The sequence below is a fragment of the Perissodus microlepis genome, chromosome 18 (genome assembly GCF_051167445.1).
Source record: "Perissodus microlepis isolate ML-2025 ecotype Zambia chromosome 18, ASM5116744v1, whole genome shotgun sequence".
In the NCBI taxonomy this organism is placed as follows: Eukaryota; Metazoa; Chordata; class Actinopteri; order Cichliformes; family Cichlidae; genus Perissodus; species Perissodus microlepis.
Window position 1 is genome coordinate 17,483,006 of NC_140478.1, and position 11,704 is coordinate 17,494,709.

The 11,704-nt window shown below is 42.0% G+C and overlaps 1 protein-coding gene across 4 annotated transcripts in view; it reads right to left on the reverse strand.

Annotated features, from left to right (window-relative positions):
• Positions 1–11,704, reverse strand: part of LOC146367659 (zinc finger protein 521-like) — an 88,318-nt gene that overhangs the window by 76,390 nt on the left and 224 nt on the right. For 3 of the 4 annotated variants that reach the window (XM_084913284.1, XM_084913283.1, XM_084913281.1), the window contains exons 1-2: positions 11,232–11,704; positions 4,089–4,145 (exon numbers count right to left, since the gene is read on the reverse strand). The exon at positions 11,232–11,704 is cut by the window's right edge and continues 224 nt beyond it. In XM_084913284.1, the coding sequence (XP_084769410.1) occupies positions 4,089–4,145; positions 11,232–11,271 (97 nt within the window). In that variant the 5' untranslated portion in view covers positions 11,272–11,704. The remainder of the gene's footprint in view (positions 1–4,088; positions 4,146–11,231) is intronic. The other variant, XM_084913282.1, reaches the window with a different exon arrangement.

Genomic DNA, 11,704 nt, shown 5'->3' on the forward strand with positions numbered 1-11,704 from the left:
GGTGATTGACGTCTTTAGAGCTGTGTAATATCTGTCCGGGTCCAAATCCATCCATCACGCGCACACTTATGATCTCTTATGGTGCCTAGTGACATTTATCATGCCACAACTTTCATCTTGTGAGTTGAAGACTCTCCTGGACCCCCTACCCTTATATTATTGAATATTTTTTGCTTTTAAATATTTATAACCTTTTAATTGATATTCTCTTCGCTGCTCCATTAGCCCCACCAGGGACCCGTGGTCCCTAGCAAGGAAGCGTAGCCTCATCCCCCACTGTCTGGCCCACACACTGTGACAGGTGCAGACACTGACCACAGGGAGAGAGGGAGGCATGAGCACAGAGGGATAGAAGAAAATATAATAATAAAAAACAATAATAATATAAAGTGAACTGTCTGGCCAAGCCTGTTAATAGAATTTTAATCTAAAAAGTTTAACTCTCTGCGTGAACCTTAACACTGGAGATTTAATATCTAACCCTAAGCTAGAAAAAATCATAAAAACTTGGTGGGCCTACAATAAAGAGAAGACAGAAAAGTCGTTGTGGATGCTAGGCACAAAATTTAACGGATGTCAGGGTTTTAATCTGAATTTGACTCAAATGCATCTGAGACATACTGAGCACAAAAAAGTGTGAAACCACTGAGGGCCATGTTCTTACTTGCCTGTAGATACAGGCTCAATCAGGGTTTAGCCTGACGGAGCCTCCTTTGTGCAGCGAAAGAACTTGGGTGTCAAAAACATCATTACCAGTGCACCCATCTCCTCATTTCCCCATGATGCTACAAAGATCCTGATCTTACGATGCCCCCACTCCACCACCCCACGCCCCTCCCCTCTCTCCATGGCACCCCGTCCTACAACAACCCACCCCCAAGTTCGAATTAAGAATTTATTCCAACCAGCAAGCAGCTTCTCTCGACACGTGTCGGCAGGCCTGATCAAAGGTGGGCACGCTTCTTTATCAGAGTGAGGGAGGCTGTCAGAAATAGGAGGACATTAAGATTGAATAACCTTCACACGCTTGCCGGCACCTCATTATTTAAAAATCTGAAACTTTTTTTTTTTTTTTTTTGCCGAGAACCTACCATATATAGGTCACACTACATTCTAATGCCACGTGTGCCTCCAAGTATATCCTCCTCTGTGAGGATGGGACTCGGGGCTCTCCGCTTAAACCGTCACATCCACTGATTCGCCATCATTAAAGAATATGATGCGGCGACAGGGCTGTGAGCTTGACACTTGCCAGATTGTTAATAATTGTCAAGAATTTACATGTGTGTGTGTGTCTAAGTCTAATTATTAATTATTAAGTCTAATTATTAGTCAGTCATTTGATCCATTTTAAATTTGAACACCGATTAGCAGAGGTGTTTGTCAAAAGCCATTTCTCTTAGAGCGCTAAAGACGAGCTTAAAGTGGTGCACTGGCAGAAAGTGTTTGGCACCTTATTATAAATTACAAATAAACATGTAGTATTTTCATGAAAATTTTATGATGCACGCTGAGATGAAGATAAGAGTAGCAAAGGAAGGGAGAAAAGGTGTCAAACAATTACAGGAGAGGCAAGAACAAACAACGGAGACAACAGAGAGCAGCTCATGAAGCAAGCAGCACATATAATCACAGGTATACAGATGGCATCATCCGCCATTAAAATCTCTGCACCAAAAAAGATATGAGCACACAAAGAAGAATGGAAATCAAAGAAGCTGAATGAGAAACAACATTTGAACACACCAAATGCTCTTTCTCTTGTTCAGCCGTCTCACTCGCGCTCTCACAGGCAGTGATAATATTGCACGGAGCGCCTTGCTATGCCATTAGTGCAGTAAAACATCAAAGGAAATGAATAATAGAGAATATGATTTTCTGAAGTGGTGTAGTGAAAGAGCCTTTTCCTCTTCCTGCTGTTGCGAGCCCTGCAGTACATTGATCTGTGGGCAGCCTCAACCTCAGCCAGAGCCAGTCTCAGACACCGCACCAATACGCTACACTACTCCACACTAGAGCACCTAGCCACCCAGACACCCCTTCAGATCTCTGAAACTCTTCTATTTGCCTCACTCCACTCCACTTTGACAGAGCTGACACAGTCTTCTAAAAAAAAATACAGAAACAAAGAAAGAAGCCTCAATCTGTAATAGCCAAGAGCAAAAAAAAAAAAAGAAAGAAAGAAAAAAGAAAGGGATGTATATATAAAAGAGAAGAAAAAGCACTGAGCATGTGGTTATAATTACACACAGGCAGCGCAGTGGTAAAGCCAAGCTGCAGATCTTAAGCCTGCTCCAGACTCTCTGGGTAAAAAAGCACACTGCCTCATTAAATCTCAGATATCACACTGTTCCTGCCCCTCTATACTATGCATAATACTGTCTATCTTTTAGAGGGCCTCTTTTGTTAGCATTTCTCCTTTGCCTTTGCTACATATCAAACATGAATAAGAAACAGGATGCAGGGTCTGCAGAATGCTTGCAGAGTCACAGAAGAGCGCAACTGGGGGTCTACTTATGAGGCAGATCCTGACACCATGTCTGGTGAAGCCCTTAGCTTGTCAGAAGTCTAATGGCTATTGTGGCCCTGTCCGTCAAAGCAGCAAACGCATGAAAATCAGGTAAGCTCTTTCTGCTGCTTTTCAGTTTGATTTTATGAGGACTTGTTGGGGCATTATGTAGAATTACTGCATTTTAAAACTCAGACAGGTGACAGATAGGCAAAGTGAAAGCTCGCTGTATCTTAAAAGTTCATCGCTGCAAACAACTATTTCCTCATTGACCATTCGTCCAGCTGCATCCTGAGAGGAGGTTAAAAAATAAATCAGTCAAACGAAGTCAAATGAGGAAAGTGAGAAATTAATTTGTGCGCCCTCCTGATTTCTCCACAGGCAGACATCGATCATGTGGCGGCTGTCTCCCCTCGCTCTGGAGATAGAAGCGGTGCAGAGACGGGGAGAGGGGAGATTCGTGTGTCTGAGGGGGTCGTTGTAATCAGGCACACTCATTAGCTCTGCTTTGGCTCTGGATGACAGGAGGTCTCCGAGGCAAGTCTGCCTCTTATGCCCAGTCCTTCATCCCTTGAGCCGGGGTTAGATGGGCAAAGGAGGCAGATTCTTTTCAAAGAACCACCCACCAATAGCCATCAATACAAATTAACACAGCAGAAGATGTATTGGCCCGGCTATTTAGTTTAGCCATACACAAATATGTGGCAAAAGGGTTTAATAGTAAGTCTGATGAAGAGGAAAAGCTCAGTCGGAAACATACAGGTCAGATAGCAGAAAAGTGTATGTGCAAAAACTGCTTCTTTCTAAATCAGTGCAGGAACCTCACATCTACCTTAAGATACCAGCTAACAAACAAGACATCAGACAAAAACAGTTACTGAGTACTAGTGAGCAAGTGAGTTAAGCCAGGATTTACTGCAGTAATGCATACAGCTCCTGTATTTTACACAGAGGCACTCAGAAAGCTATGGGTAAATGCTGGACTAATGTGGCAGCCGAGGAGTACCCAGGGTCCCCAGCCTGCTGGGCAAAACCATCCATATCGGGTTTAAAATAACCACGCCTGAGACTTAACCTTTACCAGAGACAAATGAAATGAAAATATACAGTGTGGTGCATCAGGAGCAGGCTTCATTCATAGGGGGCTTTCTGCTAGCCTGACCTGAATTACCGCTCTGTTCCTGGAGGGCCACTGTGAATGGCACGCGTGGAGACAGGACACATTCATCTGCGTAGCTCTATTCTACATCATACAGAGGGTTTGGAAACAAAGAGCGTAAAAAAAAAAAAAAGAGGCAAGAACACACAGAAACACAAGGACAGCTATAGGCACACCTGCATGCGTGCACACAAACACGGAATATGCACTAAAGCGCTTGAGTTATAAAAAACACATGCAACCATTCGGTTTACAGCAAAAAAACCTCAGAAACAGGAAGCACATACTTTATTTCATTCTGGTCCCAACAAAAAATTTTACAGACAGACGCACACACATAGGCGCACACACACAAACGCACACAGAGACACATGATCCACTTTCCAGCCGAAAATGATGAAATATGAAATGGAGCATTACCGCTTGGAATGGCAGTCTGCCCAGGACTGTGCTGGTCCTCTGTCACATTGTCTTCTACTGCCAGAAAAAGAGAAGGGGGAGAAACAGAGGGAAAGAAACAGTTAACAGCGAAAAACAAGTTAGACACATTGAGATTTCCTTCTTTTCTATTATTTACTATTGAGATTTTCTATATGGAAACTCCAGGAGATTTCAGCAGCTTTCCAAAGCTCAACCTGTGGTTTGGCAATCCGCACAAGCCTTTCATATGTATGAGGTTTGGCAACGAGGCAAACAGCCACCCACGTAAATAACATATTGGACTGAGTAATGACGTGATGAATTATGAACGTCTCCCATGAAACACACTCCCAACATCAACAGTGACCAAGTGAAAAATACCTTGATGACTATATTAGTAAGAAGGTTGCACGGTGCACTGGTTAGCTACGTTAGACTGGCATCATGAAAAGAGCACTGCAGCATAAATATGGATCTTCCTAAAGCTGTGATCCTGTGATCCAAAATGAAACCTACAGTAAAGTATACAAATGTAATAAGACGCCAACAGACACATAGAAAATAGATGCAGCCAAAGTGGCTGCAAAGTGTTTTTGCTCTTTAACAGGGTGGGTGACAAAATAGTGACGGCTTGATCGGCACTCGCATCTGCTCATTAGGTGCATGGCAGCTAAACCACTTTTGACTTTCTGACAACAGCACCGGCCTTGAAAAACACGACTTGTGTTTAGTAAAAGGTAGGAACCTTTTACATTGGAGCCTTTTTGGAACTGGTGAGAGTTCCTCGTGGCATGTCAAGTACAAGAAATGAAATGGATTTTAACAGCGGGAAGAGAACAAAAGAGTCTCCCACCTGTTCCATGTAAAATGAGGGTCTCACTGAGGACTTCTTACGCCTCTGCGTTCCACCCCTGCAGTTGAAATGCATTCTCCATTATGTCTTTTCTTTCTAGCCTTTCATTTTCCTGGGCAAAGAGGAAGGGGGAGTCTGACAGGACCTCCCAGTAGGGGAGTGTGGCAGTGACTGCCAAAGCAGAAACTGGCGCACTTTTAAAATCGCACAAAATATCCTGTACTTTGCATAATTAAGCCAGGATCCTATGGTGGCAGAAGCCTTTTCCACAGGGGAGCACAAGTTAGTGTCAAGTGGGGTGTCAAACTTCAGTGAAAAATGAAGAGGAAAGTGTCGAGCTGTTTCTTATGAAGACGGCAAACGATGGAGCGACTATGGTTCGCTGTCATCCAGTGTCCAGCCAAAAGTGAATTTTCAAGGAACTCCAATATAGAAAAAAAAGCTTTTATTCAAAATAAACTTGTAAAGAAACGACAATGTAAATTCAGTTACATATAGGGATGTTTTCCGAATATCTTGAATATTTCCCCGAGCAACAATTATAATTGATGTAGGAAGAAAATATGCAAAACAAATGGTCATGGGTCTAGCAATTAATTAGCTAAATCAATTAAAAGTGATGGAGCAGACATAGTTGGACACCGTGGAGGTATATATCCCTCAGAGCCTCCAAAGAGGACTGTTTCAGCCAACAGAGAAACCTTGTCCTCTTAAAGGAGGCCTTAGTGGCTGGCGCCCTGAGAGTTTAATGAGTTTCTCTAACACCGTTGAGCGCCTTGCATCTAGAATCATTTAAATGGGCTAGAGATAGGGGGTCCTAATAAATCCCCCATGGTTCTATCAGAGATTGGTGGTGGGAGCTGGAGTTTTTGTTTTGATTACCGTCCCTGTTGGTGAGATGAGGGAGTTCAGGCAGAAAATTCTGTTTTACATTGCCATAAGAACTTAAACATTACAGCGGTTTGCGATGATTTGCCACCACGGTGAACTTATTAAAAGTTTTGCCATTTAAAGTAAACAACTTCCATCACCGTGCAAATTCTTTTCTCATTTGCACCTGTCTGCTAGATAATTAATAGCTAGCTAGGAGCAATCATAGAGGGTAAGCTGTCAAGTCAGGCCAAACTCCTGTGACGTTTCCTTCTAGCTGGACATTTGATGAACAGTCATAACAGTACATATATAAATAGGGTGGGCACTTTTAATTAATATACTCTGAAGCTCATGATTACCTCATAATGACTTCAGCTGACTGCAACTCAGTCCACACTGCTGTAACTGCATCACTGCTATCAGTTAATTAATGTTTGACAAGGTACAGTGTATCACTCAGTCAGTGACAAACTGTAATCATCCTGCAAGGTTTTGTTGATACAATACCAAACACACATGGGACCATTTCAGCACAGCTCCTTTGATTTTCAAAATGCAGAGCAGGAAAAACATAATCCCACAACAAGTGGCACAGCATTAAAGGCCGCTAATTAACACAATGGCCAAACACACACACAAAAAAAATGAATGTGGAGTAACTGTCATTATGTCGTGAGTGACAATTCCCAAGACGGGACGCTTACTTTTTAGGAAATGAATCATTTTCTATCGGAACAGAACGAGGAGCAAAAAATAAAAAAATAACACAAAACGAAACAAAAAAACCCCAAAACCCTCACAACTGAACAACTGAAAAAATACCCCACACTAATTTACATGCGCGCAAACCATGACACGCCATAACAGCAACAACTAATGGCTTAACAGAGATGAATAAGGCAGAGTCGCAGAAGCTTGGACTTTTTCAAATCCATCAAATGAATTCCTGCTGCTTTGGGAAGTGTGTATATGCACAGATACGTGTATTTAATGCCGTACATGTCTTGCGCTTTTATGCGAGCATTGCCACAAATTTGGTGTGTCTCTGTTTGTGTGTGAGGGTATCTCGCAGCACTTCTCAGACATTTAAAAAAAAAAAAGCCCTGAGTGTGTTCCTGGATATGCATGACTCATCTGCTTGGTTACAGCCAGCTTGGACGATAAAGTGCCGAACACAATGGCTGTGTAATCCGCCCTGACTGACCGGGAAGGAGACGCTCGCCACAGGGACTACAACTCAATTTAGCTCGGGTCACGAGGTCAACGCTCCTCAATTAGGGTTGGGGAGGGAGGGAGGAGAACACACACTGCACATGAATAACTTTCTTAATGAGCATTATTTGAACTGGTGATTGGTGTCATAAATAATTTGCAATAGAGGAGCATGTTAATCATGTTGCATAATATTTATATTCTATATTTTGCCTTGCATTGTAAGCAAAAGAAAAAAGAAAAAGAAGAGAAAGAGAGCGCGAGAGAACTCCACTAGCAGCACTATAAAAATGTCACAAATCAATAATCTCATTATGCAATTATTGCAACTTCAGCTTCCAAAAATATTAATGCTATTCATAAATGCAAACGAGACAAGAGGAGAGGGGGAAAAAAAGACAAGAAAAAGAAAGAAAGAAACCCCAGAAATGTAGCATTTCATTTGCGGCAGTGGAGGAAATCCGTCATTGTCTCTGAATCAGAACTCTTTCTCCATGTGGCAGACAATCCATGACAACAAGAGAGACACATGCCATGGAATAAGAAGACATATCGGCCAGCTCCCGCGACACCCAGTCCGACACACTGAGCCGCATGTCAAGAGCACTGACAGCCGTGCTAATGGGATTTTTCCATGCCTCCATCATAATTTCCTTAATGATAATACTATCCATATTTTTGTGTCACATTAGAAAAGTGTTAATGGGTGTTATGCCACAGATCATTAATTGTGAACAGACTGGAATACTGCGGCTTGCTGTAAACTAAGAATAACGCACCTTTTAGACATGAAAAAAGAAAAAAAGAGTGGACTGTAGCATGCGTCTGCGCTCCAGCTGATAAAATTAAGATTAGACATTCAGACCATTTAACGGTGAACATACTGCAAACAGGCTGCCTTAAAAAAAAAAAAAAAAAACAGGCAAGTGAGTTTTTGACTTGTTTCCGACTAAACTACAGAAGCTCTAACCACCCCTTCACACTTTTATTTATTTATTTTTTGTACATACACAGACCTATGCTTCAAAGTACTGAAGAGAATAGGAGTGGGAGTGGTTATGCGTGTCAAATGTTCAATTTTGTTTTCACTAAAAAGGAAAAGCTTCAAATTTTATGGCCAATTTTTTTGATTAAGCAAGTAAATATTTGTTTCAGTTTTTCCCGAAAGGTCTGGTTTCAATACCAGAAAAATGTCAATAAAAACTTTAAAATCAAATTATTATGCACAAGCTTAGGAATTCAACCCCTCCCCCAAAACAGACAATTTAATCATTAATTTTATTTTTACAGGCCTATTACAGATTTTACAAATCCACCCAGTGCATGAGGGGTATATTTAAAGTGTAAAGTGATATTTCCTGTCAAGTATATTTAAAGCACGATAACCTCCTGAGATCACTCATCTGGTGATGAATTTCAGTTTCTTAAAATCATCAAATATTTACGGTGTACATGGCACAGCCCTGATTTCATGGCAATCACCATACCTAATGGAAATGGTGCAGAAAATATATTTATATATGCAATTGACAGACCTGGAAACTTCCTCCTCGGCCAATGAACACATCAGTGCCAAGACCTGAGAGTGTAATTTGCGCTCCAAATGAAAATATCAACTGCGTCTCATGTTATTCAGGAAGTAGTGGAGGACAGGCAACGTGGCAGTCATCATGCAGGATTTGGAGTGAGATCCTCCTTCCTCGCTGCTCACCACTGACTGAGGCAATGTGCTGACCCGAAGCCTCTGCACATCAAAACAAAATTACAATGTGCCTACAGTTGAGAAATATAGAAGGCTCAGGATTGAGTAAATGTCAGTGGCTGGGGTGAAGTGTTTGCATATAAGCGAATGATGTATGGTCTCGTCCTGTGCCATTTATTCCCCCAAGCAATAACGTAGCCGGATCTGTCTCTCAGACTTAATTGAAACGGGACTTGTAATGTTGCCCTTTTCCTCCATGGGACCAAAAACATAACCTCTGACTCCCACAAGCAGCCAATACTGAGCAAGTGGGTGTGTGTTGGAGGTACACAAGGGAAAAAGCAGTGCCAACTGTCACAGCATTATTTTCTCATCTTCTCTACATGCACCCCACGTCCATACTATCCATACCAGTCCCTCAAAACGCTGCACATGATGCTCGTTCCACCTTCCCACCACGTTCCATCGGCACCTCTGTTCATTCTCTCCTCTGCAGAACAATGCGTTCTTTCTGAGCAAAGGGGAAAAAATTGGAACGTTCACATTGACCACTGCCTCAAGACAACCTATAAAAGTGAAATCTGAACTCGGAGATCCCGGTCTGCTCTCGAAAAGACACAGGAATAGGAGGCACGGGCTCACACATGTATGAATGTGAGCGACACAAATTAGGAGATGCCACAAAACAAGAAACTACAAATAAAATGACCAATCATGTCTTCCTTGAACAATAGGGAAGAATAAAGTGTCAAATGTCAATTAAAAAAAAAAAGACAAACAAAGTTATTGTGGACATCTGTATAAGTTTATCTCTGTCCCTGAGGAAATAGATGGACAAAGAACAATAAATAACATCTGCCTGGCCTTCTTTGGGTCCGATCCAAAACAAGGGAATATCTATGACGTATCTGCATTTCTGCTCCGGTTGAGCAGCCGGAATGAAGACATAAAAGTCACGATGTTCCGTGCTCCACATTTTCCCAATTTAAATTTTAGTGACAATAACAAAACAAACAATGTCATCACTCTGACTTCATTTGCATACTGATTTGCTCACTCTGCATCCCTCTCTGCCGCACACTTAGATGTACACAAATCTTAACAGATGTTCTTCTGAATGCACACACACACTCTCTCTCTCTCTCTCTCTCTCTCACACACACACACTTGTAGCATGTAGGCATGCTGGCAGGAGACGATTATATGTGATATGTCTTTTGAGAATAGCAAATGTCACACCAACTAAACAAGAAAAAAAAAATAATGCCAATGCCAATCTGCTCTGAGAAAATATGAAATCTATGTATGGAGCTGTTTACCGCGAATAGAGCAGTGCAGGTCTGGAAACAGAATGTGACAATTTTAAGATGTGCATGCACTCACATTTCCACTCTCTCCTGGGTATTGATTTAAAATGGTGGCTGCATGAATGTACCACAGACCATGTAATCTTCCTTTGAGATGAAGACTTCCGAGAACGAAAAGGGGGGGGGGGAGAGAGAAAGGGGTCCACAGACCACAAGCTGGGAATGTGAAATTGTGGACAATTATTTGCTGGGCAAAATACAATGCCTGCCAGATGAACTGGAGTTCAACCTCCAAAAACCTACAGCTCCCCCCACTAAAATGCTACAGAGAAAAGTAATGTGTGAATATGTGTGTGTGTGTGTATATATATGTTGCTCTCCCTTTCTGTCTCTATTTCCCTCTCCCTCCCCCTTTCTGAAACTCTCACAGACATGTACACTCTGTGACAAATGGTGGATCAGATTACCACCAAACCAACTGTTTAAAGAAGAAGAAGGGAAAAAGTGACCAAAAAGGGGAGTAAGAAAAAAAAAAAACCAAATAACATCATAGACGTTACCAATGAAATTCAGCTGTTTTCAAGCTTTAAGCAACCTGACTGATAAATCCAGAACTTTTTCTTTTTCTTAATGAAAATGTCTCATTAGTATTAAACGTTGGGTAGTATTTGCACCTCACCACACACTTGCGAGCACGCACATCACAGCTCCCCTCCCCAACGTATAAAATGTTTCCTCTTTGAGTTTTCAGACGGGGTGAGTCACGTGACTGTGCACCCCATTCCATCAGACGGCTCAAGTTCCGACCAGGAGCGTCTTTAACGCATCCAGATGTTCGCCAGCGTCGCGCTGCACTGTTGCTCTTTAAACGTATCCCTGCCCCTTCTTTAACTCTCATCGGTATATAGTGAGAACTGAAAGCCGAGCATGTTTTTAATTTTTTATTATTATTAATATTATTAGTATTATTATTTATCCCCCTCCGATGCCAAGTACGTAAACAGTCGATTTCATGCGCAACACAAATAGGAAGGAACACTTCGAAATGCGTAAAAAAGAAAGGAAGAAAGAAAGAAAGGGGTGGGGGGAGAGACAGTTACATTTCACGAGCATTCAGTTCATGCTCGTCCACATTTTGTGTCATGTCCTTAAAAAGCAAAATGTTTTGAGAGCCACCAAACAGGCTTATCACTTACCTTTCAGTGATCTTGGTTTAGCTTGCTTGCGGCGCGACATCCTATAGAAAACGCTGAAGTTGCTCAGTTTCTGCCTGACAATTTGTGTAGGACGGGATAGTCTAAAGGTATAGTCTCTCTAAAATTGACTGACCAAAACCGCGGCTGCCTTTTTACCATTACATAAAGATGCAACTTAGCCCCGGCCGCGCCGTCTGTACACGAGTTTGCTGTTATTTTGTGATGAGTAGGTGGATGTTATAAAATCCAATTAGCCCGATCGCTATAGGCGACTTTATTTAGTTGAGCTAGGTATCGGGAAAAGTGTGAGAATATAGTAATCCCGTCATGCGCGTCCATTCTCCGGGAAAACACACACGCGTGTAGGCATGATGTTCGTTTAGAAACAAAAGCGCAATATTTGCTTTTCGCTTCTCATCTCAAATGCATCCGCGTGAGAAAGACATCAGCAAAACGCCTCCCGTGAGTGTGCA